At 46.2% G+C, this 27,959-nt stretch overlaps 3 protein-coding genes across 11 annotated transcripts in view; 1 reads left to right on the top strand and 2 right to left on the bottom strand.

Annotated features, from left to right (window-relative positions):
• Nucleotides 1-4,108, bottom strand: part of RAD54L (RAD54 like) — a 49,681-nt gene extending 45,573 nt beyond the window's left edge. Inside the window, exon 1 of the mRNA XM_077958731.1 lies at nucleotides 4,016-4,108. The gene's annotated coding sequence lies outside the window, so the exon portion shown is untranslated. The remainder of the gene's footprint in view (nucleotides 1-4,015) is intronic.
• On the bottom strand, nucleotides 3,020-27,662 carry LURAP1 (leucine rich adaptor protein 1). 9 transcript variants are annotated; one of them, XM_077983649.1, is made up of 4 exons: nucleotides 27,372-27,662; nucleotides 9,739-11,538; nucleotides 4,153-4,325; nucleotides 3,020-4,015 (listed from the first exon to the last, which is right to left on the bottom strand). In XM_077983649.1, exons 1-2 carry the CDS (start codon nucleotides 27,567-27,569, stop codon nucleotides 11,017-11,019), a joined length of 720 nt encoding a protein of 239 aa, XP_077839775.1. In that variant the 5' UTR covers nucleotides 27,570-27,662; the 3' UTR covers nucleotides 3,020-4,015; nucleotides 4,153-4,325; nucleotides 9,739-11,016. The 9 variants fall into 9 exon arrangements, with proteins under 9 accessions (XP_077839775.1, XP_077839383.1, XP_077839720.1 ...); XM_077983257.1 differs by lacking the exon at nucleotides 4,153-4,325 and having other exon boundaries at nucleotides 3,020-4,108; nucleotides 11,021-11,538; XM_077983594.1 differs by having other exon boundaries at nucleotides 3,020-4,313.
• Nucleotides 10,932-27,959, top strand: part of POMGNT1 (protein O-linked mannose N-acetylglucosaminyltransferase 1 (beta 1,2-)) — a 31,116-nt gene continuing 14,088 nt past the window's right edge. The window contains exon 1 of the mRNA XM_077958697.1: nucleotides 10,932-11,532. The gene's annotated coding sequence lies outside the window, so the exon portion shown is untranslated. The remainder of the gene's footprint in view (nucleotides 11,533-27,959) is intronic.

Raw genomic sequence — 27,959 nt, forward strand, 5'->3', positions numbered from 1 at the left:
GGTGGATCACGAGGTCAAAAGATCAAGACCATCCTGGCCAGCATGGTGAAACTCTGTCTCTACTAAAAATACAAAAATTAGTTGGGCGTGGTGACATGCCTGTGACACATGCCTGTGGTCCAGCTACTCAAGAGGCTGAGGTGGGAAGATCACTTGAACCCAGGAGGTCGAGACTGCAGTGAGCTGTGATCAGGCCACTGTACTCCAGCCTTCTTAAAAAATAAAAGAACCAGAAGAATAACATTACTACAGACAATGAAAGTGCACCAAAAAGATGTGCCACAAAGCATATCAAAACTACAAACAAGCTAAAGGACACCAAAAAAATAATACATGAAAGAACATACATCAGGGAGGCGGAGCTTGCAGTGAGCCGAGATCGCGCCACTGCACTCCAGCCTGGGCGACAGAGCGAGACTCCGCCTCAAAAAAAAAAAAAAAAGAACATACATCAGAATTAGAAAAACTCAGAAACGAGATGACAGAACTAATTCTGAAAGGAATGAGGAAAGAACTGGATATACAAGAAAAAATCATTGTAGAAATGAAGACTAGGGCTGGGTGCAGTGGCTCACGCCTGTCATCCCAGCACTTTGGGAGGCCGAGGCAGGAAGATCGCTTTGAGCTCAGAAGTTCAAGACCAGCCTGGCTAACATGGCAAAACCCCATCTCTACAAAAGAAAAAAAAAAAATTAGCTGGGTGTGGTGGCTTGCGCCTGTGGTCCCAGCTACTCAGGAGGCTGAAGTAGGAGGATCGCCTGAACCCTGGAGGTGGAGGCTGCAGTGAGCCGACCACTTCACTAAAGCTTGGGTGACAGAGCAAGATCCTGTCTCAAAATAAATAAAATAAAATAAAATAAAATAAAATTATAGAATTAAGGCACCATTTTGCAATCTCCAATGAATTAATACAGGCAACACTTGAAAAAATCACAAACATAGAGAAACTAGATTTATATGCCTTCTCTTTTTCTTTCTTTTTATTTTTTGAGATGGAATCTCACTCTGTCACCCAGGCTGAAGTCCAATGGTATGATCATGGCTCATTGCAACCTCCACCTCCCAGGTTCAGTGATTCTCATGCCTCAGCCTCCCAGTAGCTAGGATTACATGAATCTGCTACCACACCTGGGTAATTTTTGTATTTTTATTTGAGACGGGGTTTTGCCATGTTTGGCAGGCTGGTCTCGAACTCCTGACCTCAGGTGATTCAACTGCTTCAGCCTCCCAAAATGCTGGCATTACAGGTATGAGCCACTGCGCCCACTGATTCATATGCCTTCTAATGTCTTGCCAAAGTGATCAAATCAGAGTTTAATCCAGCCTCTGGATCCAGCTACTAATTTGCAGGACATAGCAAGGACACAGAACATTTAGAACTGCATCATAAGTATGTAATCAGCAAAATCCAGACTGCAGTAAATTCTGTTAGTCAGATAGCCCAGAATCTTCAACAAACAAATTGTAAGAAATTAAGAGGCTGGGCACGGTGGCTCATGCCTGTAATCCCAGCACTTTGGAAGGTCAAGGCAGGCAGATTGCTAGAGATCAGGAGTTTGAGAATAGCCTGGCCAACATGGTGAAACCCCATCTCTACTAAAACCACACACACACACACACACAAAAATTAGGCAGGCATGTTGGCATGCACCTGTAATCCAGCTACCCAGGAGGCTGAGGTAGGAGAATCGCTCAAACCCAGGAGGCAGAGGTTGCGGTGAGCCAAGATCACACCACTGCACTCCAGCCTGGGCGACAGAGTGGAGACCGTGTCTCAAAAACAAAAACAAAAACAAAAACAAAAACCAAGAAAATTTTATGGTTTTTTTTTTTTTTTTTTTTGGATACAGGGTCTCACTCTGTAGCCTAGGCTGGAGTGTGGTGGTACGATCTTGGCTCACTGCAACCTCTGCCTCCCTGCAACCTCTGCCTCCTAGGCTCAAGCGATTCTCCTGCCTCAGCAGCTGGGATTACTGGTACCTGCCACCACTCCCGGCTAATTTTTCTTTTTTTTCTTTTTTTTTGAGACGAAGTCTGGCTCTATCGCCAGGCTGGAGTGCAGTGGCGAGATCCCGGCTCACTGCAACCTCCACCTCCTGGGTTCAAAAGATTCTCCTGCCTCAGCCTCCTGAGTAGCTGGGACTACAGGCACACGCCACCACGCCCAGCTAATTTTTGTATTTTTAGTAGAGACGGGGTTTCACTCTGTTGGCCAGGATGGTCTCGATCTCTTGACCTTGTGATTTGCCCACCTTGGCCTCCCAAAGTGCTGGGATTACAGGCATGAGCAACCATGTCCAGCTTAATTTTTTGATTTTTTGTAAGAATGAGGTCTCACTCTGTTGCCCACGCTGGTCTTGAACTCCTGAGCTCAAAAGATCCTCCTGCCTCGGCCTCCCAAAGTTTTGGGATTACAGGCATAAGCCACCACACCTGGCCGGAAATGTTATGAACAACATTATGCCAATAACATTGACAATTTAGATAAAATAGACAAATGTTTTGGAGGAAAAAAAAACAACTTACCAAAACTAACTCAAAATGAAAGTAAAAGTCTAAATAGCCTTATATCTACTAAAGGAACCTGTTATCAAAAACATCCTCATACCAGTCTGGGCCACGTGGCAAAACCCTGGCTCTACAAAAAAAGTACAAAAATTAGCCAGGCATGGTAGCACACCTGTAGTCCCAGCTACTCAGGAAGCTGAGGTCGGGGGATCACCTGAGCCTGGGGAGGTCAAGGCTGCAGTGAGCCATGATCGTGTCACTGCACTCCAGCTTGGGCATCAGTGTGAGATCCTGCCTCAAAAAAACAAAAAACGTCCCCATAAAGAAAACTCTAGGCCCAGATGATTTCACTAAGTAAATTATGTCAAATACTAAATACTACTACCTACCTTACATAAAGATAAAGCAAAGGAGGAGGAAACACTACTTCACTCTTTTTAGGAGGCCAGCATAACCCTGGTACCAAAACTTTTAAAAATGAAGTCTATGGGAAAATTAAACACCGACTATATTTTATTATACTGACAATTTATTAACTTTTTAGGTGCAATAATGGTAATAAAAATCCTTGTCTTTTAGAGATACATGCTAAAACATTTACAGAGTAAATTGGTATGATATCGGTTTTGCTTCAAAAGAATCTTGGTTAGGGGGCAAGTAGTTGAGGGAATAAATCGACCAAGATTGGCCGTAAATTGATAATTATTGAAGCTGAGTGATAGGTCCCTGGGAAATCATTACACGATTTTCTCTACTTTTGTATATGCTTGATACTTTATATAATGTAAAGCAAAAAATAATGGCAAATGATTAAACAACATTAAATGTATAAGAACTACAGGTTGTTTGAGATCATTTAAAAAGAGAGAGTGAAACAAAAAAAATCATTGAACACCATTGGAAATTGTTAGGACATAACTACTTTGAAAATGATAAGGGAAAAGATTTAAGCATTTATCTTGCCATTTTGGTATGAACTTTATTTCAGAGTAATCAAATGGTCCTAGAGGATGTGAAAAAAGGTTTTTGGTACAGAATTAGAACTAATAAATGAGGAAAAATTAATAGCCTTAGAAAATCACCATTCTGTAATCCCCAGTGAAATAAGCAATTCATAAAACAATAATCAATGGATAGTAAAACAACTTGGTGAAAAGTTGACAGGAAACTTTATGATGCTGGGATGAGGCTATCACCATCTGAAAACAAAAGAAGCCTGGGAGCTGGAGTGGACAGTGGAGGAGAGCTGTCCAACCAGAAACACCCGTGCCATGTAGAATAAGTGAAAAATAAATCTGTGGTGTTAAATCACTGAAATATGGGAGCAATTCATTACAGAAGTTGGCTTACCATAAAAGTATACCATTTATATATATTAAAACATATAGGCACATAATTACATATATTTTCAAAGATACATACATATCCAAACATATACTGACACAGGGAGAGGAATGAGAATAGGGAGGAGGGATCAAAAGAAGAAGCCAGGCATGGTGGCTCACACCTGTAATCCCAGCAATATGGGAGGTTGATGCAGGAGGACTTCTGAAGGCCAGGAGTTCAAGACCAGGCTGGGCAACACAGTGAGACCCCATCTCTACGAAAAAAAAATTTTAATTAGCTGGACATGCTTGTGTGCACCTGTAGTCCTACTCAGAAGGCTGATGTGGGAGGACTGCTTGAGCCTAGGAGGTCAAAGTTATAGTGAGCCAAGATCGCATCATTGTACTCCAGCCTGGGTGACAGTGAGACCCAGTCTCTTAAAAAAAAAAAAAATTATTTTTTTGACACAGAGTCTCGCTCTGTTGCCCAGGCTGGAGTGCAGTGGCACGTTCGGTTCACTGCAACCTCTGCCTTCCGGGTTCAAGCCATTCTCCTGCCTCAGCCTCCTGAGTAGCTGGGACTACAGGCGTGCGCCACCATGCCCAGCTAATTTTTGTATTTTTAGTAGAGACGGGGTTTCACCATATTGGTCAGGCTGGTCTTGAACTCCTGAGCTCGTGATCCACCTGCCTCGACCTCCCAAAGTGCTGGGATTACAGGCATGAGCCACTGCACCCAGCTTAAAATGTTTTTAAAAAAGAAAATAAAGTAAAAAAGAAAATAAAGTAAGAAAGGGGCCTGGTGATGGAATTCACTATGCTATGAGAAGCATGGTGTAACTATTAAAGAATTACAAATAACAATTTAAAAAGAAGACAACTAATCTATCTAATCTGCCCTTTCCAGAGAGAACCCAGGTTAGCTCACTGGGAATATAATTATCTTCAGCCTTGGGGAATAGGAGCACAGAATGGTTCCGGAGAGGAGACAGTGTCGAGGAATCCTCCACTATGGTTACCAGGAAGGTCTCAGGTCTAAAAAGATTCCTAAACTGAGACTTTCTCCCAAGCCTAATTTTCACCTTTGGCTCTCCTTGGTGGTTATGGTACAGGAGGCACTTGACATTCTCTAAACATGGGGTCTGGACCTGCCACCTCTGTCTTGGTACCACCTCTCATTCCAGGCTAGGCGAGGCTGGACAAAGCACAGAGGTTCATTCTGGGCCTGGGTGCATCCTCCTGCTCACTTTCCACCCTGCCTGTGTCAGGCTAAATAATAGCTCCTCTCCCAAAGATGGCCAATTCCTAATCCCCAGGACCTGTGGATAAATATAAATTTTCTTGTAAGACAAGGGGTCTCACTACGTTGCCCAGGCTGGCCTGAACTCCTGGGCTCAAGTGTTCCTCCAGCTTCAGCACCGAGTAGCTGGGACTACAGACACGCACCACCACCTGCTTAACCTTTGAACATTTTGTCTTAAATGGTAAAAGGGACTTTGAAGACAGGATTTAATTAAGGATCTTGCCACGAGAAGATGATACTGGATTATCCCAGTAGACCCAATGTAATCCTTACAAGTGGGAGGCAGTAGAATTAGAGAGATGTAGGGATGGAAACAGAGGTTAGAGAGAAGAGAAGATGCTCTGCTGCTGGCTTTGAAGATGGTAAAAGAACCACGAATCAAGCACTGCAAGCAGCATCTAGAAGCTGGAAAAGGCGAGGAAACATTCTCCCCTGGAGCCCACGGAAGGAGTGTAGACCTGTCAACACTTTGACTTTAGCCTGGTGAAGCTGATTTCGGACTTCTGAACTGTAACATAATAATTTTGTTTTTTAAGCCACTTTGTGGTAATTCATTACAGTGACAGTAAGAAACTAATGTCCTGCCCCAGCTTCTGGGCAGCACTAATCTGTTCTCCTAGGAGAGTAGGGTCTAAATGAGTGTGTGGCACGGGTAGGGAATCAGAGAAGACTTCCCGGAAGCCCCTGCAGTCAGGTTGATCTAGGTTATTATAGCTCTTTTGTTACTTAACTGACCTTGAGCAAATTTCTAAGTAACACTATTGTTAACGCACTGTTTATAGGATTGCTAAAAAGTCAATTTAAAAATATTTTCAATTACCTAATTTGTAAATGACCAAGTTTTTTTTTAAGTCACATCTCCTTGTGGGCTTACACATATTCATTCTTCCAGTCACTGAACAGGTGTCACTGAACACCCAGTGTGTGCCTGGCACCATACACACAGTGAGCTTGTGTCTGCTATAACTGTCAAGCATTTCTCACTGAAGCTGTCACTGAGCTTCCAGTTAGCTCAGTGCTCAACCTCAATGCCTCCATCCTAAATGCAGGCCTTGGCTGGGCATGGTGGCTCAAGCCTGTAATCCTAGCACTTTGGGAGACTGAGGCGGGTGGATCACTTGAGGTTAGGAGTTCGAGACCAGCCTCACCAACATGGTGAAACCCCATCTCTACTAGAAATACAAAAATTAGCTGGGTGGTAGTGGCGTGTGCCTGTAGTCCCAGCTACTCAGGAGGCTGAGGCAGGAGAATCACTTGAGCCTGGTAGGCGGAGGTTGCGGTGAGCCGAGATCGTGCCACTGCGCTCCAGTCTGGGCGACAGAGTAAGACCCTGTCTCAAAATAAAAAAATAAATAAAATAAATAAATGCAGGTCTTTACATTGCCCACTCCCATGGTCTCGTATCCCACACCCCTTATTCCCACAGGCGCTGTTTCTGCAGCTTCCATGAGCAGCCTCGTCTTTGTCTTTACTCTGATCCTGGACAAAAGCCCCCAGTGCACTTGAGGGCAGTACGCACCCTCCGATATTTTCCACACCGTCATCTCATCCTCTCCTCTCTCTGCATTTCTCTCCTTTTTCTTACCTTCTCCTTCTTTGCGCTCCCAAGCGGCTGCACCCTATAAGCCAGAAGTCTAGTTAGAGAGAAGCTGAGCCTCAACCAGCCAATCTAGAGGCAGGTAGAAGGGACCAAAGATATGTGTTTACTGGTGTTTCCGGGCTTCTCTGGTGGTGAACTGAAATCTAAGGTATTCAGGTATTCAGCCAGGATGCCTAGACCTAAGCGGAATACCCAGGCAGCCTCACTCACCCCAGCTTTCCAGCCCCACAACACTCTCAGGTGCCTATCCAATTGACCTGTAATTCCCTGACCTGTGGAGCCACACCTATTTCTGCAAGACCCATCTAAGTTTCCTAATTTCACAGCGCCCCACCCCCACCTCTGCTTCTAACCCCCAGGTCTGAAATGCTGAGCTCTGTTCCTATGATGTCCTTCCCAGGAAAATGGTGGGTCCAGGACTGATTTTTCCTCCTATCTGTGATCCAGACTAGTGCATCCTTCACCCCTTCACCTGGTCCAGGCCCAGAGTTTTCTTTCCTCAGAGCCTGCAGCTCTTCCTCTAAAGACTAAGCTGCCTCTTTAGGAAGGGATGAGAACGCAAACATTTTAACAGGGGCAAAATTGCTTTCAGTTCCTTTGGGCTTCAGTGGTGTTGACTGGGAATAGTTGGCCAAGTGATGGAGCTGTGGGCATGTGGGCTTGTGATCTGGGTTTTCTGACCTGGGTGTCGCCACAAGTTTACAATGGGTGATGCTGGGCAAGTCTATGCCCTCTCTAGGTCTGACTCACTAGCCTTTCTGCGCACTGAGAAGGCCATGTTTTATTTGAGCTTGGAGGTTCCATCCCGCAACTCCAGCAGTGGTGCACAATGGCCACAAGAGGGCGGGCAACCTCTTCAGCTCCTAAGTGTGTAGCCTGAACAAGTGAACCTCAAACGGGAATACTATACAATGGCTTCCAAGAAGGGTATGATTCCATGAATATGTTGCTGAAGAGAAAAAAGAAGACATAAAGGCCAGGCATGGTGGCTCAGGCCTGTAATCCCAGCACTTTGGGACGCTGAGGTGGGAGGATTGTTTGAGCCCAGGAGTTTGAGATCAGCCTAGGCAACATGACAAAACTGTCTCTAGAAAAAATACAAAAAGTAACCCAGGCACGGTGAAGCGTGCCTGTAGTTGCAGCTACTTAGGAGGATAAGGAGGATCACTTCAGCCCAGTAGGCCCAGGCTGCAGTGACCTGAGATCGCACCACTGAACTCCCGCCTGGGTGACAGTGAGACCCTGTCTTAAAAATAAAAAAACAGGCCAGGCAGGTGGCTCACACCTGTAATCCCAGCACTTCTGAAGGCTGAGATGGGTGGATCACTTGAGATCAGGAGTTCAAGACCAACCTGGTCAACATGGCAAAACCCCGTCTCTACTAAAAATACAAAAATTAGCCAGGCATGGTGGTGCACGTCTGTAATATCAGCCATGTAGGAGGCTGAGACAGAAGAATTGCTTGAACCCGGAAGGCAGAGGTTGCAGTGAGCCGAGATCACGTCACTGCACTCCGGCCTGGATGACAGAGCGAGACTCCATCTCAAAACAAAACAAAGCAAAACAAAACCACACACACACACACACACAAACAGGAAGGGTAATTAACTGAGGGCACACTACAAAATGACAACAGAGCAGGGACTGGAATAGGAGATTTGAATTCCCAGTCCGAGGGGAAGCCAGGAGTCCCAAGACCATAGGAGAGGTATGGAGAGGTCTTGTGAGCAGTGGAAGAGGCCGATAATATACTTTAGAGATTTCAATCATTTGAGGGGGTGGTAGGGGAAGAGAGGGTATTTAGGGACAAGCCATGGACTGAATATTGCTCCAGAAGGACCGGGGTGGGAGTTTCAAAACAAGACTTGAGGAATTTAGGGAAGCAGAGATGATCAATTTGGCTTCCTTCCCTTCCCCAACACAGAATACAAAATAGAGAAATGGCAGGAGTTATTCCAGGATTTGAGGAGGATGCCTCTTTTGCAGGAGGACGCAGTGAACAGTCAAAGTCATCTGACATCTTTTTCCCTTTTTTTCCCTCTAGCATCCCAGTTTCAAGGCCCAGGAAAGGCAGGGACTAACATATGGAGCAGTTACCCAGAGTTTAAAGGGTTAATCTCTAAGAATTCATTCTCTGACACCAGCCACAGCTCTTGTCCCCCTCTCTGGGACCGTCCCCTCTCTGAGCCCCAGGTTGGCAACTTCCCTGAATTTCTTCTATGATGTAATTTGTAATTCGGTAGGGCTCTGGGACCCAGGTTCAGAGACCCAGACTCTGCTCCCTCCTCAGGTTCCAGGAGTCAGGGCTTGCTCTAAGGGAGGAAGTAAACAGGCCTTTCCCTTGCTCCCTCTCCCTTTCCAGGATGGGGCCCAGGAACCAAAGAGCTTCTGTCTTTCCCTGCCACGCCCCCACGCTGTAGCCCAGACAAGGAGATTCCTTGTGTCCCGACCTCAGGCAGGCATCCTTGTGACCAAATGGTGGAAGGCTGGGGACAGGGTGGGGGAAGGGCAGTCACAAAGTCAGAGAGGATGACACCTCCACCATCCAAGATTCTGGTACACCCCCAGAGCTCTGAGACCTTGAGCTTCTCTCTCCCTGGCTCCATCAACACAGGCAGAGAGGCCAGGACTAATCTGCATATAAAAGGCCTGGAGAAACTGAAAAGGCACGGTCACACAGAAACTGAACCTCCTGGCAGGGAGATACGGAGTCAGAATACAGGAATAGGGCCAGACACAGCAGCTCATGCCTGTAATCTCAGTACTTTAAAAGGCTGAAGCGGAAGGACTGCTTGAGCCCAGGAGTTCAAGTCCACTCTAGGCAACATGGTGAAACCCTGTCTCTGGAAAAAAATACAAAAATTAGCCAGGCATGGTGATGCATGCCTGTAGTCTTAGCTCCTTGGGAGGCTAAGGAAGGAGGATCATTTGAGTCCAGGAGGTCGAGCCTGCTGTGAGCACTACTGCACTCCAGCCTGGGCAACAGAGGGAGACCTTGTCACCCTGTCTCAAAAAAAGAACAAAACAAAACAGAAAAATGGAATACAGGAATGGGGGCAACACAGGGACAGGGTAAGACAGGGGACCGTGGCAGGGTAAGCCAAACAAACTTGAGAGCAATAAATGGAGGCCCCTGAAAGCTTCTTTCCCTAAAAGCAGAGTCAGGAGTGCTGGCCCAGACAGGGATGCAGGGATGGAGCCACAGAGGAAGTGAGATCCCCTAGGATAAAATGAGAACACTCTATTTAAAAAGTAAGAACCTTCTGAAAAGAAGCACAAACATGACAATGAGCAGCTTTCCTGCCAGGAGGGGTGACATGTTCCTGTTCACAAGAAGTAATGGCATGGACGATAAATAATATGATCTCACTTAGCAGCAGGGGCTCAGATACCCCTATATGACCTACCACCATCCAAGGACCCGTACAAACGACTACCCATCCTGGCAGGAAATGACATCACTCAGCAGGTAGGAAGGGGTGGGTCTACCAGCCCAAACGCTTCTGGGAGGGCCAATCCATAGAGGGTTAGTCCTGAAGGTCCATGTCCCTCCTCAATCCTCCATCTTGGCCAAGAGAAGGGTCAAGGCTTCTAGACTTTGGGTGAAGTAATTATACCCCCATCTCTTCATCTGTTAACTCCAGGGAGTCCTAAATTCCTTAAACCCTTACTTAGCTGGGGCGAGCAGTGAGAGATACTTCACACCAAAAGCCATAGGTCAATCCTTTAGAGTCAATATCTCTGTAGAAATATCTCTAGGGGCTGGGCACAATCCCAGCACTTTGGGAGGCTGAGGCAGGAGGATCCCTTGAGCCCATGAGTTTGAGACCAGCCTGGGCAACACAGGGAAACCCTATCTCTACAAAAAAATTTTTTTGAATTAGCCGGGCATGGTGGTGGATGCCTGTGGTCCTAACTATGGGGGAGGCTGAGATAGGAGGATTGCTTGAGCCCAGGAGGTCAAGGCTGCAGTGAGCTGTGATCATGCCACTGCTCTCCAGCTTGGGTGACAGCATAAGACCCTGTCCCAAAAAAAGAAAAAAAAAAAGAAAGAAGAAAGGAAGAAAGAAAGAAAGAGCAAGCAAGCTAGCTCTAGGGACCCAATAATTGACGGATAAAGGCAGAGACTCCCTAGGGACCAGAGAAATGAGCCAGGTTTCTATGGTAACTGATTTCAGTGCAGCCTCTTCCTAGTCTCAGACTGAGGGAGAATCAATTTTAGGGGAGACCACAGCTAACAGATAAAAGAGCCACAGGATTACAAAAGGGTGGAAAAGTTGTTACAAGAAGGTCACATCATCCTGGCACTGCTCCCAGAACCAGTGGGCCTCGAAGCCCAGCTTGGCACTCTCATCCTCTGGTGACTCAGGTGGTCCACCTTGAAGCCTCTCCCCTGGGGGCTTCCACACAGCCCTCAAGCTCCCTAGCCTGGTGGCTGTCGCATCCACCTCAGTCCTGGCCCTCTCTCCACCAGCTATAACTTTTGCCCAGTCCATCTCGGAACGTGGAACCCCAGGTGGGCCCTGTTCATCCAGCTCGCTGGGGGCCACTGTGTCCAGGTAGCTGCCAATAGAGACACTGTCCAGCCGGTCTGTGGTGCTGGTGTCTGGCAGGCTGTCCCAGCTGCCTCGCCTTGAGCGGCCTGGGCTCCCGCCTGTCAGGCTATATTGACTGCTGGTGAGGCTGCTGCAATGACTGGTCAACGTGCCCCGCTCCTCTAACAGCCAGCGCACTGCTTCGATGCCCTCATTCAAGGTCATCAGCTGCTGCAGGATCTTCACATCGATGGCTCGCAGGTAAGCCTGGGGGAGTGGGAGAAGGAATTAGTACCAGTTCTGGGGCGTGGGTTTCCCCAGCATTTCTACAGGCCACTACCTTGTGGTTCAGCCAACTACGTTTCACTTTAAGACGGATGGAATTATAACGGCTTGCAGTGTGGGCTTCAGAAGCAGACAGACTGCTGCCTAACATTTCAGCTCTACCACTGATTAGCCATATCTTCTTTGAGCCTCAGACTCTTTGCAAAACAGGATTAAATCACTTACCTCACAGGGTAGCTGTGAGGATTCTGAAATGCTGTCTATTAAGTATTCAGCACAGTACCTAGCACAGAGGAAGGTCTCAGTAAATGTTAAGTATTAAAATCCAGTTCTACTAAGCTTTGAACTTCATATTTAGGGTACCTTTCTTTTTTTTTTTTTTTTTTTGAGATGGAATTTCGCTCTTGTTGTCCAGGATGGAGTGCAATGGCATGATCTCAACTCACTGCAACCTCCGCCTCCTGGGTTCAAGCGATTCTCCTGCCTCAGCCTCCCAGTTAGCTGGGATTACAGGCATGCACCACCATGCCCAGCTAATTTTGTATTTTTAGTAGAGACGGATTTCACCATGTTGGTCAGGCTGGTCTCAAACTCTTGACCTTACGTGATTTGCCTGCCTCAGCCTCCCAAACTGCTGGGATTATAAGCATAAGCCACCATGCCCAGCCACAGGGTACTGACTATTGAGCCTGCTCAGATTCACCAGAAAGACATAGAAACAAAGAATAGCCAGATAGGGTGTTAATCAGGAAGCAGATTGGGCCAAAAGGAGGCAGGAGCTGGGGAATAAAGAGAGGTAACCTGGTTCCCTAGTCTCTTCAGGGCATTGGTAGCAGCCACCGAGAGGGGAAAGGGTTGGCCAGAGCTTAGAATGATCAGAATCCCACTGGCCAGGCATTCAGGCCTTCTCCCCTGTACACACCAGTCTACCTGTCTGTACTGGAAGTAAATTTGACTTACAGGGTAATCTCAAGGGTCCGTTCCAGCTCAGATGCACTGTTACCTTCCCTAAGCACAAGTCTGAACCTGTCTCTCCCTGTTCAAGAGCCTTTATGGGCATTGCACTGCCCTTAGAGAGTGCCGAATCCTAACATCTACAATAGCAGGGAACTCTGCCCTGCTCTTAGAGAATGAAATCTAAACATCTTAGCAGCTGGCATTCAAAAGCCTGAAACACGTGGCTCTTGCCCATCTCTATAGCTTTGCCTCTAGCATTCTGCTCTGTGAACCCAAGGTGCTGCCACAAATGACTTTTTAAAACTAGTTTTATTTAGTTTTACTTTTATTATTATTTTTTGAGACAGGGTCTTATTCTGTCACTCAGGCTAGAGTGCAGTGGTACAATCAGGGCTCACTATAGCCTCCATCTCCTGGTCTCAAGCGATTCTCCCACCTCAGTCTCAAGGAGCTGAGACCACAGGCGTGCACCACACCTGGCTAATTTTACTTTTTGTAGAGACAAGGTCTCACCTTGTTGCCCAGGTTGGTCTCAAACTCCTAGGCTCAAAGCAATTCTTCCACCTCAGTATCCCAAAGTGCTGGGATTATAGGTGTGAGCCACCACATCCAGCCCAGTTTTATTTCTAATCAAAGTAACAGATGCACAGAGATTAAAGAGGCAAACAGTTCCACAAGATTATGAACATGAATAGTTCTCCCATCCTGGTCCTACTTCCCAGAAACAACTATAATTATTTATTTAGCTGTTTATTTTGGTATTTACCTCCTAATCTCCATATAACATGCTTATATTGCTATTTCTTGGTATTTAAATTTTAGGCATTTTCTATTGATTTCCCACACTATGTAAGATTAAGGATTTAACTTTCTTTTTTTTCTTTTTTGAAACAGAGTTTCTCTCTTGTTGCCCAGACTGGAATGCAGTGGCACGATCTTAGCTCACTGCAACCTCCGCCTCCAGGGTTCAAGCGATTCTCTTGCCTCAGCCTGCTGAGTAGCTGGGATTACAGGCATGAGCTACCACGCCTGGCTAATTTTTGTATTTTTAGTAGAGAAAGGGTGTCACCATGTTAGCCAGGCTGGTCTCAAACTCCTGACCTCAAATAATCTGCCCACCATGGTCTCCCAAAGTGCCGGGATTACAAGGTGTGAGCCACCACGCCCAGCCAGGATTTAACTTTCATCCCACTCCCCACTCCCCTGCCATACAGATACCCTTCCCATCTTCCATCCTCCTAATAGGTAATAAAATTACTCAGTGTTTATTAGGATTTGGAAATGCTCTTCACAGCTAAGCCATGTAGTTTACTATAGTTACTGTTTATTTCTTACGACATTTTATCCTTACAATTATTATTATTATATTGCCTAGTTTGCTATGTAGTTATCAGTAAGTCAACCTCAAACACTCCCTCAATTGTCTCAATTTCCCTATGCAGGCTTTCGAACGCATCACATGTTCTATCTATTCTATCTTCTGAGAGGCATCTCTTAAGGAGCCCTCTGCTCTGCTTCTATCTGTCATTGCTGCAAAATTGCCCTCCAGGGATCTCCCTTCATTATTATCTTGGGAATTCCTTTGCCTCTTTCCTTAGCTGGATCCCTTGTTTCTTAGATTCCATATCTTCTTTTTTATTTACTCCTTCATTTGATGAATGGTTCTCTCCCTCTAGTAGCATCCTGAGAAAGTTGGCATAAGAGGTAAATTTACTGAAGCTGTGCATGTTTTAAAATGTTATTACACACCCATAAGAAATAATGAAATCATGCCCTTTGCAGCAATATGTATGCAACTGGAGGCTATAATCATAAGTGAATTAATGCAGGAGCAGAAAATCAAATACTCCATGTTCTAACTTATAAATGGGAGCTAAACATTGGGTACACGAACATAAATATGGTTAACGATAGACACTGGGGACTATTGGAGGAGGGAGAGAGGTGGGGGCAAGGATTGAAAAATTAATTGTGGGTACTATAATCACTTCCTGGGTGATGGGTTCAACAGTATCCCAAATCTCAATATCATGTGATATACCCATGTAACAAACCTGAGCAGGAACCCGCCTCCGAATCTAAAATAAAAGTTGGGCTGGGCATGGTGACTCTTGCCTGTAATTCCAGCACTTGGGGAGGCCAAGACAGGAGGATCACTTGAGTCTAGGAGTTTGAGACCAGCCTAGGTAACAGAGAGAGACACTTTCTCTACAAAAAATTTAAAAATTAGTCAGGTATGGTGGTACGTGCCTGTAGACCCAGCTACTTGGGAGGCTGAGGTGAGAGGATTGCTTGAGACTAGGGGGTCAAGGCTGCAGTGATCCATGATGTCACCCAGCCTGGGTGACAGAATAAGATTTCTCTCAAATAAAATAAAGTAAAAGTTGAAATTATTTTTAAAAAGTTATTAATCTTTCCTCACACTGTTGATACTTTGGCTGGATATAGAATTCCAGGTTGAAAATAATTCTTCCTCAGGAGTTAAGGCATTGCTCCATTGTCTTATTTATTTTTGAGACAGGGTCTTACTCTGTAGCCCAGGCTGGAGTGCAGTGGCACAATCATGGCTCACTACAGCCTTGATCCCCTGGGCTCAAGCAACCCTCCTGCCTCAGCCTCCTGAGTAGTTGGACTACAGGCACGTACCTACACCTGGCTAATTTTTTAATTTTTTTTTTTTTTTTTTTGTAGATGAGGTCTCACTATATTGCCCAGGCTGGTCTCAAACTCCTGAGCTCAAGGGATCTGCCCACCTCAGCCTCCCAGAGTGTTGGGATTATAGGCATGTGCCATGGCACCCAGCCTCCATGTCTTTCAATGTTCAATGTTAGCCTTTAAAAATCTAATGCCATTCCAATCCCTGCTTCTTTGTATGTGACCCTTTTCCCATTCTTGCAGGAAGCTCTTAGGATCTTCTCTTTGTTCCCAGGGTTCTGTTTTTACAGCAATTTGCCATGGTGTGGGTTCTTTTCATCTATTGAAGCCACTTGATGGGCCTTTTCAATCTGGAAACTGACGTCCTTCAGTTCTGGGAGATTTTAAAAAATTATTTCTTTGATGATTATCCTCCAGTATTTTTCTGTTCTTTCTGGGAATCCTATTACTTGGATAGAGGGTGTCCTGAACTGATCCTCTATTTTTTTTTTTGTTAGACAGAGTTTTGCTCTGTCTCCCAGGCTGGAGTGCAGTGGCACCATCATGGCTCACTGCAAGCTCTGCCTCCCGGGTTTCACGCCATTCTCCTGCCTCAGCCTCCCAAGTAGCTGGGACTACAGGCACCAGCCATCGCGCCCAGCTAATTTTTTGTATTTTTAGTAGAGACGGGGTTTCACCGTGTTAGCCAGGATGATCTCAATTTCCTGACCTCGTGATCCACCTGCCTCGGCCTCACAAAGTGCTGGGATTACAGGCGTGAGCCACCGCACCCGGCCACATCTCTTTCTGTATTTGCTCTAGTTTCTGAAATATTTCAACTTTATCAACTCCTCTTTTTTTTTTTTTTTTTTTTTTTTTTTTTTTTTTTTTTGAGACAGAGTCTCACTCTTGTCACCCAGACTGGAGTGCAATGATGCATATCTTGGCTCACTGCAGCCTCTGCCTCCCAGGTTCAAGCGATTCTCGTGACTCAGGCTCCCAAGTAACTGGAATTACAGGTGTCCGCCACCACATCTGGCTGATTTTTGTATTTTTAGTAGAGATGGGGTTTCACCATGTTGGTCAGGCTGCTATTGATCTCCTGACCTCAGGTGATCCGCCACCTCAGCCTCCCAAGTGCTGGGATTACAGGAATGAGGCACCACATCTGGCCTATTATCAACTCTTCAGTTTTTCTTTTTTCTTTTCCCCACCATGATGTGTTTATTTCGAAGTGTTGTTTCTACTTCTTTGAATGTTTTCCTTTTTTACAGCTTCTTGTTTTTGTTCATGGCTACAATATTATCTTTTATCTCTTTAAGGATATGCTTAATGATTTTTACAAGTTCGTATCTCTCTGTATTATCTCCATTTCATTCAAGTCGCTTTTTCTTTTCCTTTTTTTTTCTTTTTGAGACAGAGTCTCATTCTGTCACCCAGGCTGGAGTGCAGTGGCACAATCTCGGCTCACTGCAACCTCTACCTCCTGGGTTCAAGCAATTCTCGTGCCTCAACCTCCTGAATAGCTGGGATTACAGGTGCCCACTACCACAACCAGCTAATTTTTGTATTTTCAGTAGAGATGGGGTTTCACCATGTTGGTCAGGCTGGTCTCAAACTTCTGGTCTTAAGTGATCAGCCCGCCTCGGCCTTCCAAAGTATTGGGATTGCAGGCCTGAGCCACCATGCCTGGCCTCAAGTTGCCTTTTCCTATTTATTTAGGTCTATATAGAGAGTCAGATGTCTATGATCTTTAACTGCTGCTCACACTTCAGAGTGGATCTCTGCAATGACTAGAAACCGTGTATGTATGAAGCTTGCCAAATCTGAGCCTCACTACAGGATGATCTGATTGGGCTGTTTAATTGTAGGTCTAAAATCTGTATCTTTTTTTATTTTCTCTTGAGTTAATCATATTCCCCATATTATACCACTCTAGAGAGTATAATGTAAGCAAGGCTGCCAGTATCTTAGGAGTCAAGTAGGGGTAAAGGCTTGGAGAGGTATTTCATGATATTTAGTACTTTTAAAAGTTTTTGTAGAGACAAAGTCTCTCTAGGTTGTCCAGGCTGGAGTGCAGTGGCGTGATCATAGCTCAGTGTAGCCTCAAACTCCTGGGCTCGAACTCCTCACCTCAGCCTCCCAAAGTGCTGTGATTACAGGCGTAAGCCATTGTGCCTGGCCATATTTAGTATATTTTTATTTAGTCCCTCTTGTCTTCAACTATGCTCAGTGTCTTTTAATCTACAGACCTTCTGTTCTATTCTATATATATATATAAAGTGATTCATCACTTAACAACGGAGATATGCTTAGAGAAATGCACCATTAGGAGGTTTTACTGCTGTGCAAACATGAGAGTGTAAATGCACAAACTAGATATTTTTAAAAATTTATATACTTTTTAAAATATGGAAAACAAAATGTCCCAGCACAATTACTGAGCATCAATCCCTACTTGATATGCTATGCCAATATCAAGTGCCATATATCATATTTGTGTATGTGCTGCATTATAATCTTATGAAATCACTATGGCATATGCTGTTCATCATTGACTGAAACATCATATAAATATGTGTATATATGTGTGTATACACTTATATACACACACAATAAATGTTTTATACATATATGTGCATATATACACACACATGATAAATGTTTATTTGACATATGTAGTCTATCATTGATCAAAATGTTTATATGGTAATCCCAGCACTTTGGGAAGCAGAGGAGGACAGATCACTAGAGATCAGGAGATTGAGACCATCCTGGCTAACACGGTGATACCCCGTCTCTACTAAAAGTTACAAAAAAAAAATTTAGCCGGGCGTAGTGGCAGGCACCTGTAGTCCTAGCTACTCAGGAGGCTGAGGCAGGAGAATGGTGTGAATTCGGGAGGCGGAGCTTGCAGTGAGATGGGATCGCGCCACTGCACTCCAGCCTGGGCAATGGAGCAAGACTCCGTCTCAATCAAAAAAAAAAGAAAAAAATTTAAAAAATTAGCCGGGCATGGTGGCTCTCGCCTGTAATCCCAGCTACTCAGGGGGCTGAGTCAGGAGAATCACTTGAACCCGGGAGGCAGAGGTTACAGTGAGCTGAGATGGCGCCACTGTACTCCAGCTTGGGTGACAGAGCGAGACTCTGACTCAAAAAAAAAAAATTTACATGGATGTTTATATTTTATATGTGATCTGACATTGACCAAAACATCATCATGTGTGTATGTGTATTTACATATACAGGTCAGATCCCGCAGGTCACACACACACAATAAATATTTCTTTGTATTTGAAAAATGTTTATTGAATTATTCAGGAAATAACTGCTTTATTCACATCTATGATAAACCAGAGTAAAACCAAGTATTAATATTTGTACATTGAGGCCCGGCGCAGTAGCTCACTCCTGTAACCCCAACACTTTGGGAGGTCGAGGCCGGTGTATCACCTGAGGTCAGGAATTTGAGACCAGCCTGGCCAACACGGTGAAACCCTGTCTCTAATAAAAATACAAAAATTGGCTATTGTGGTGCACGCCTGAAGCCTACTCAGGAGGCTGAGGCAGGAGAATCGCTTGAACCCAGGAGACAGAGGCTGTGGTGAGCCAAGGTCACGCCACTGCACTCCAGCACAGGCAACAGAACAAGACTCCGTCTCAAAAAATATATACATATATATTCGTACATTGAGAAAATTAGGCACTGGAATTAAATGGACCTAGATTTGAGTTCCAGTTTTGCCATTAATGAGCCATATGAAATAAAAATTTATTTATTCATTTATTTATTTTATTTATTTATTTTTTGAGACAGAGTCTTGCTCTGTTGCCCAGGCTGGAATGCAGTGGCGCCCTCTTGGCTCACGGCAAGCTCCGCCTCCTAGGTTCACGCCATTCTCCTGCCTCAGCCTCCCGAGTAGCTGGGACTACAGGCACCCACCGCCACGCCCGGCTAATTTTTTGTATTTTTCGTAGAAACAGGGTTTCACTGTGTTAGCTAGCACAGTCTCGATCTCCTGACCTCATGATCCGCCCGCCTCGGCCTCCCAAAGTGCTGGGATTACAGGTGTGAGCCACTGCACCAAGCCTAAAATTTATTTCTTTAAACCTTCATTTCTTTATTATAATATGAGGTACTCTCTAAAGGTATGTCATGAGACATCGAAGGAACATATTAACATGAATAGCATACCATCTGACAAGTATAATACTGTAAATCAATACATGGTAGGCTATTTGGCTCTACATATTACTATGGTAGACTTATTTACTACATGTGATGTGTGTGTGTGTGTGTGTGTGTGTGTGTGTGTGTGTGTGTGTGTGTTTTCAGGTTTTCATTCAGTTTCTGGCTCATGAGTCCCATAGCCATTGTTACAGTTTTTGTTATAATGCTGGGGCACTCAGAAGTAGGCTTCAGGAAACAGAGTCTCTTTCTGACCTTCTGCTCTCCTCTCACCTTCCCAGAGTAGAACTCCAATCTGATTGTGGGTCATAAGACCCCCATTCCAGAGAGGGTCCTGACTCACACCCTGGAGGAAGGAATGCCACAGAGAGAGGCCAATAAGAATCTAAACAGACAGGCTTTGCTGGATTTAGATCAGACTCTTTTTGTCCAATTACATTTTGATATGGTTGTCCATGTTTCAATCGTGGACAACCAATAAAGTCTCTTTAAAAGGCCCAAAGGACCAGGCACAGTGGCTTAAGCCTATAATCCCAACACTCTAGGGGACTGAGGTGGGAGGATCGCTTGATCCCAGGAGTTCGAGACCAGCCTGGGCAACATAGGGAAACCCTGTCTCTACCAAAAAACAAACAAAAAAAAAATTAGCTGAGTGTGGTATTGCACACCTGCAGTCCTAGCTACTTAGGAGGCTGAAGTGGGAGGATTGATTGAACCAGAGAAGTATAGGCTGTAGTGAGCCGTGATTGTGCCATTGTACTCCAGCCTGGGCACCAGAACCAGACCTTGTCTCAAAAAATAAAAAAAGGTCCCCAAGGACAGGATTCAGGGAGCTTCCAAGTAGCTGAACAGATGGAGGTTTCTGGAGGGTGGTGCACCCAGGGAGAGCACAGAAGTTCCGCACCGCTTCCCGTATGCCTTGCCCCATGCATCTCTTCATCTATATCCTTTGTAATATCCTTATAATAAACCAGTAAATGTGTTTCCTTGAGTTCTGTGAGCCACTCCAGCAAATCAATCAAACCCAAGGAGGGAGTCATAGGAACCCCAATTTGAAGCTGGTCAGTCAGAAGGTCAGGAGGCCTAGACTTAACGACTAGTGTCTGAAGAGGGGGACAGTCTTGGGGACTGAGCCCTCAACCTGTGAGATGTGACACTGTCTCCAGGTAGACAGAGTTGAAATTAAATAAGTAGACACCCAGCTGGTGTCTGCTGCAGATCTGATTGCTTGCGCGCTGGTGGGAAGAAATCCTCACATATTTTGGGGTCTTCTTTATTAATGATTATTGTTGTGTCGTATTAAGTGAAAAAAACCACACAGTTTAGGGTTTTCTAAACACTATGGCAAAAGCATACAACAAAATTTATACCTGAAATTGTGTTTTTTGTAAGAATATCACAACTCTAATTCAATTAAACAAATGACTATTGGGTACATGGATTTGCTAACAATTACAAGATAATGGAGAAATTGTCCCTGCTTAATAGAAGCTTGCAGTCTCAATAAGGGGAGATGAACATAAATAACTGAGATATCACAGACTGTACAGACTATTAATAACCTGATAAAGGAGATTATCTTCAATTATTTCATCCTGGAGACAAATATATGAACAGTGAAAACAACTGTCCTAGTCCATGACCAAACTAAATACATTAAACAAAGCTCCTCATACTAAAAACACTTGTCCTGCTGTTTTCCTCTCCCTCCTTTCCTTCCTTTCTGCCTCCCTCCATCCCTCCCTTCCTTCTTCTTTCCAAAATTTACATCTACAGCTGGGCACAGTGGCTCATGCCTGTAATCCCAGCACTTTGGGAGGCTGAGGCAGGTGGGTTACCTGAAGTCAGGAGTTCAAGACCAGTCTGGCCAACATGGCAAAACCCCGTCTCTACTAAAAATACAAAAATTAGCTGTGTGGTGGAGGATGCATGTAATCCCAGCTACTCAGGAGGCTGAGGCTGCAGTGAGCTGAGATTGCGCCACTGCACTCTAGCCTGGGCAGCAGAGCGAGACTCCATCTCAAAAAAAAAAAAAAAAAAAAGAAAGAAAGAAAAAGAAAAAAAGAAAAGAAAACAACAACAACAAAACTTACATCTCCAGTCTTCTGCTAGACAAAGAAGTAGCTGGCACCTGGTTGCACAGTTAGGGAGGGGATCTTAGAATATGACTTTTAAATATTCAACAAGCCCTTTTGTTTTCAGCCCCAGTTGTGCCCCCAGTTCCAGAAATACCTAGTGCTTCCAACCCCTAAGACCTTTAAGGGTTTTTCAGTATAAAATGTGTTGCTTTGGCAGGGTGCAGTGGCTCATGTCTGTAATCCCAGCACTTTCAGAGGCTGAGGCAGATGAATCACCTGAGGTTGGGAGTTCAAGACTAGCCTGACCAACATGGAGAAACTTCATCTCTACGAAAAATACAAAATTAGCTGGGCATGGTGTCACATGCCCGTAATTCCAGCTACTCGGGAGGCTGAGGCAGGAGAATTGCTTGAATCTAGGAGGTGGAGGTTGCGGTGAGCCAAGATCATGCCATTGCACTCCAGCCTGGGCAACAAGAGCAAAACTCTATCCCCTCCCCCCCAAAAAAAGAAAAAAAATGTTGCTTTTCAGTTTTCTCCACTGCTGGCTTGGGACTGAGCATTTTTTAGGTCTGAGTTAGTTACCACTCTTCCTTCTGCATTTCAGCTTCCAAAATTTTGTTCCTATTACCTTGTCTCTTATTCTCATTGTCAAAAGGGCTTCGTGCCTTTTATTTATTTTATTTATTTATTTTTTTCTTTTCAAGATAGAGTTTTGCACAGTTGTCCAGGCTGGAGTGCAGTGGCGCGATCTTGGCTCACTTCAACCTCTGCCTCCAGGGTTCAAGCGATTTTCCTGCCTCAGCTTCCCAAGTAGCTAGGATTATAGACGCGCCACCACACCCAGCAAATTTTTGTATTTTTAGTATGGGGTTTTAATATGGGGTTTCACCATGTTGGTCAGGCTGGTCTCAAACTCCTGACCTTAGGTGATCCGCCTGCCTCAGCCTCCCAAAGTGCTGGGATTACAGGCATGAGCCACCGTGCCCAGCCCTCAATCTGGTATCTTGAACTGGAATTCCCACTGATTTTATTCATTCTTCAAGCCCCAGCACAAATGCCACCTCCTAGAGGAAGTCTTCCTTGCCCTTCCTGGAGATGGAATTAATCCATTCTGTTATGGAACCAATATTTATTGTTTTTTATAGGTGTGGCACTATGTTCGATGAAGAAAGAAAAGGCATCATTTCTTACCTTCAGAGGGTTCGTAATCTAGTGGGTAAGATAAGACAACGAAGCAAGCACTTAAAATTCAATGTGGTTGGTTGGGCATTCTGGCTCAGCCTGCAATCCCAGCACTTTGGGAGGCTGACACAAATGGACTGCTTGAGGTCAGGAGTTTGAGACTGGTCTGGGCAACATAGGAAGATCCTGTCTCTATTAAAAAAATAAATAAGGGCTGGGCACGGTGGCTCACGCCTGTAATCCCAGCACTTTGGGAGGCTGAGGCGGGCGGATCACGAGGTCAGGAGATCGAGATCATCCTGGCTAACAGGGTGAAACCCCGTCTCTACTAAAAACACAAAAAATTAGCCAGGTGTGGTGGCGGGCGCCTGTAGTCCCAGCTACTCAGGAGGCTGAGGCAGGAGAATGGCGTGAACCTAGGAGGCGGAGCTTGCAGTGAGCTGAGATCACACCACTGTATGCCAGCCTGGGCGACAGAGCAAGACTCTGGATCAAAATAATAATAATAATAAACATAAAAATAAATAAGGCTGGCGTGGTGGCTCACACCTGTAATCCCAGCACTTTGGGAGGCCGAGGCAGGTGGATCACGACCAGCCTGGATCAAGACCAGCCTGGCCAACATGGTCTAACCCCATCTCTACTAAAAATACAAAAATTAGGTAGGCAGGTGCCTGTAATCCCAGCCACTCGGGAGGCTGAGGCAGGAGACTCACTTGAACCCAGGAGGCGGAAGTTGCAGTGAGCCGAGATCACGCCATTGCACTCCAGCCTGGACGCCAAGAATGAAACTCCATGTCAAACCAAACAAATAAATAAATAATTTTAAAATGAAAAGTTCAGTGTGGCAAATGCTAGGGGAAACAACTGCTACACATAGGACTGTAGACACCTAGAGGGCCATAACCTAACCGGGTCAGGAAATGCTTCCTAGGATAAGGGACATGAGCCGAAAACTGAAGGTTAAGAAGGACTCAGCTAGGATGGGCGCAGTGGCTCACACCTGTAATCCCAGCACTTTGGGCGGCTGAGGCAGAAATCACTTGAGGTCAGGGCTTCGAAAGTAGCCTGGCCAACATGGCAAAATCCCGTCTCTACTAAAAATACAAAAGTTAGCTGGGTGTGGTGGCACATGCCCATAGTCCCAGCTACTCAGGAGGTTGAGGCAGGAGAATTGCTTGAGCTTGGAAGGCAGAGGTTGCAGTGAACCGACATTGTGCCACTGCATTCCAGCCTGGATGATGGGAGTGAAACCCTGTGTCAAAAAAAAAAAAAAAAAAAAAAAAAGGACTCAGCCAGACAAAGAGGTAGAGAGAAGCATGTCAAGCAGAGGAAACGGCCTGTGCCTCCTTCCAGTCTGAAGTCGCCTTTCCAGAGCACAAACCCAACCGCATCACTCTACCGTCAAGACTCTTCCAGGAGGCCCTTCCTGGGTTCTACCATCTCTTATCATCCTGTACTAGAAATGTTCTTCTGTCTCTCTCCTTCCCTAACCAGACTGTGAGCTCCCTGAGAGCAGATCCTGCTCAATCCATTTCTGGTGCTCGGCCTAGGGCTAAGGAGGTCACATTCAGTTCTGTGATTCTCTTGCCTTTACTATCCTTGACCCCTTTGATGGTTCCCAGGATTCAGGGGTCTGGGTTGTACTGTGTTGCTGGGAAATGAATCTGAGAGCAGATTCTATAATCCTGTGACAGTGGGATTCCCTGACTGTGACAGCATCACTCCCAGAATAGAAGAAAGCAAGGCTTTCTTGCCAGAAAAAGAAACACTCTTTTCACACGATCTCTTGAAGAAAATAGAGTATAGGATAAACAGCTCAGGAGAGAGGCAGCCTCAGAGGCAACTCCAAACCCAATTCTCTTTCCAAGGAGATTCAGGCTCCCTACTCCTCTCCTTAACATCTACATATCAGACTCTGCCCAGCGCTGGGGTTCTGTATGGTTTCCTCATTGCTCAATCCAAATCAGGCCCTGGGGTAAAAGCCTGGAAATCCTAGTTGGAGCTCCTAGAGCAGGGACTATCAGAATATTGTTACTACAAAGGTTCTTACGATCATCTGGTTCCACAGTCCCCATCTCCCTCTACTCCCTCCACCAAGAGGAAGAAAAACTGAGGCCAGGAGAGAGAAAGAGTACTGCTCAAGACCACAAAACGTTTCAGAAGCAGAGCCAAGACTTGAACCCGTGCCTTCTTCCTCGCCTAAAGCTTCTTCTCAGACTGCCTCTGTGGAGGTGGGTTGTCATAGCAACAGTTCTTTGGGTGGGAGAACTAAGAAGAGGTTGCCACTGTTTCCCATTCCCACATATCCCAGTCTGGCTTGTTCACTCAACCTTTGAATGGTGGGTAGAGGAAGAAAGCAGGAGGGATGAGGCCTAGAGGCGGACTGACCTTGGCCTCAAGGGTAGGCCTCCCTGCTTTGTGCAAGGAAAGCTGGGAGAGGAACAATTGAAGGACAGTCCTTAGAGGGCTTGAACCAGTCCTGCCTTCATTAGCCCCAAGGGAAACCCCTTGCCCCACTGCTTGTCCTTCCTGGGTGCAACCCAGTAGGCAGGGCAGAGCACAGGAAGAGATTAATATTAATAACATCCTGTCCTGAGGAGGGAGAAAAATAGGATGGGGATCTCTCCTCGTTCTGGCCCCAGAAGGCTCCCTCCCTTGTGCCCTTTCTCGGGCAGCCTCAGGCCCCAGGCAAGCAGGGTCAAGAATACAGAGAGACAAAATCAAAAGTTAAATGCAGCCCCTTAAAGTTTACAGATCGTTTCCACCAAGGCAGAAAAGAGAGCCAGAGAGACTAGGCGTGGCTCTTCCACTGACTCCCTATGTGAGTTCAGAATCTGCAAGCATGTTTTATCTGTAAGATGGGAGAAATGATGACCAGTTTTCTCATTTCAATGACATAAAATGTGTTTAGACTATCTGGCACAAAGCAGGTCTCAAAGGTAAACATGCAAAGTGCAGTCAGATGATCTGGGTTCAAATCATGGCCATGCTTTTTGTGTGATCTTGGGCAGTTATTAAACTCCCTGTGCCTCTGTTTTCTTTTCTCTTTTCTTTTATCCTCCCTCCCTCCCTTCCTCCCTTCTTCCCTTCCTTCCCTCCTTCCCTCTCTTTTTTTGAGACAGGGTCTAGCTCTGAGCTCTGTCACCCAGTCTGGAGTGCAGTGGTGCGATTTCAGCTCACTGCAACCTCCTCTTCCTGGGCTCAAGTGATCCCCCTGCCTCTGCCTCCAGAGTAGCTGGGACTACAGGCATGCACCACAACACCCATCTAATTTTTGCAGAGACAGAGTCTTGCTTTGTTGCCCAGGCTGGTCTCAAACTCCTGGGCTCAAGTGATCTGCCTGCCTCAGCCTCCCAAAGTGCTGGGATTACAGGCGTGAGCCACCATGCCCACCCTGTGCCTCAGTTTCTTCATCTATAAAATATCACTTACTTAACATGGTTACTGTGGAGATGAAGAGAGTATCAAGTAAAGTGCTCAGCAAGCTGCCTGGCACATGTGCTGGGTGAAAGTTAGTTTTCAAAGCAACTAGACAGTCTAGGTAGGCTCTTACTAGGCCTTGAGCTAAAGTTTGTACAGCGAGACAAAGGCAAACCCCTGCTTAGGTGGGGACAGTCACAGCCTTGCTCTGGAGAATTTGGCACTCACCTCCAACCTTCAAGGCCAAGTGCACACTTGGCATTCAAGTCCTTCTCCCAGAGGGCCTTTCCTGGCTGCTCCACCCACCAGACTCTCTTCCCAGTCTCTCAGCTCAGGCATTAGAGCCCTGGCTGGTCTAAGAGCCCCCATGACTTCCTTCCCCTGCTCCTTCACAGACCAGCTTGGCACAGGCTGCGCACACAGTGGGGGTCCAGAAAGACTTATTAGCTGACATATTCACTGTGGGCTCCTGGTTGTAAGCCAGGAAGCTGATAGCAATTCCTCAGTTCCCCAGAACTGGCTGCAAAGTAGTGGCAGGTGTAAATCACCCACTTCACCGGAATCAGGGCCCTGAGGAACATGCCAGGGCCTTGGCTGCCCTTTTGGCTCTGAATCTAGACCAGCAGCAACAGAGAAAGGGGAAGGTTGCTGTTTCCTCTTCTCCCCAAGAATGTGCAGATGAGATCCAAATATCCAGTTTACCTGGGAGATTGGATGGGAGGAGACTGAGTCTGAGGTGAGGGAATCAGCACCAATGGTGCTGTTACTCTCTGTTCCTGCTATGGGTCTAGGAACTTTCCATTATTTTAAGTAGGGCTGGGGGATGTAGAGGAAATGGAGAAGGTTTTCAGTGCCCCTGGTCCAGACAGTTTACAGCAGATAGGCCCCTTTACCCACATCTTTTCTGTGCTGAACACTGCGGGCCTCACGGGAACTAAACCCTTTCCCGGTTAGCAGAAGGAGAAAAAACCGGTTGCCTTACAACGGGGACTGGGGGGGAATAGGTGGCCCATACGGGCGGGGGGAATTTGTGCTGCGTTGGGTTCTCAGTACTTCCCAGTACTCATCTCTCTCCTCCCAATTATTTGGCAGGAATAACTTCCAAAACCCACGGCTCCCACCCCAATTCCTCAGGACCTATCAACACCCCCACTCACTCTTGGGGGACAATTAATGGATGTCACTCCATCTCCACCCCAGCGTTTACGGATTGATCTGGGAGGGATTCTGAGCAGTTAGGTGGAGAGTTTTAACTACCTCCTCTCCAGCTTAACTCTGAGAGCATGAGTTCGTCCCTCCTGGCCCTAAACTGGGGACTCGTCCCCTTGGCCCATGGAGTCTGCACTCACCAGCTCCATCTTCAGCGCCATGATCTTGTCCCCCAAGTCGTGGCCGGTGCTAGGCGTCCCTGGGAGCAGCAGGGCGCCAGAGGTTCCTAGGTCACACTCGCCTCGCAGCCCACGGAGCAGCCCTTCAGGGGTCTTCCTGCCCACCTTACCCTCCACATCCCGCAGGTCAGGCGTCTGGGACTCCACGGTTCCCTCCATGCGGGCCCAAGCCTGAAAAGGGCTGGGCAACCGGACGCCAGGGACCGGCTCGCGGGGGTCCTCCCTTCGCCGCTGCTAAAGCGGAGCAAAACCGGTGGGTCCCCGCCCGAGAGCCGCGCGGGCGGCAGGAGGGTGCCGTAACACTCAGAAAAGCCGCGCAGCACTGTCCGTGGGTATATTCGAGTGCTGCGCACACAACCTCCGGCCCTGGATTGCGTGGGGCTGGGCGGTTCTGGAGTTGGACCTGAAAGAGCACTCGGAGACCTCAGCGCCTTCGCCCCACCCTGGCACTGAATCCAGCCAGGCACACAGCAGGCGCCCAATACATGTTTGCAGAATGAAGTCTAAGCAGCTTCAGTCAGAGATGTGGGAGTTTAAGGAACAGTGGTA

The sequence above is a fragment of the Macaca mulatta genome, chromosome 1, assembly GCF_049350105.2.
Source record: "Macaca mulatta isolate MMU2019108-1 chromosome 1, T2T-MMU8v2.0, whole genome shotgun sequence".
Classification (NCBI taxonomy): Eukaryota; Metazoa; Chordata; class Mammalia; order Primates; family Cercopithecidae; genus Macaca; species Macaca mulatta.

Coding starts and splice junctions, on each gene's coding strand:
- LURAP1 (XM_077983257.1), bottom strand. CDS start 27,569: ATGGAGGGAACCGTGGAGTCCCAGACGCCTGACCTGCGGGATGTGGAG. Junction 11,539..27,371: donor TGGCGCTGAAGATGGAGCTG/GTGAGTGCAGAC, acceptor CCACTCCCCCAG/GCTTACCTGCGAGCCATCGA. Junction 4,109..11,020: donor CAGGATGATGTGACCTTCTT/GTAACAACTTTT, acceptor TTTTTTTCGTAG/AGATGGGGTCTCACTGTGTT.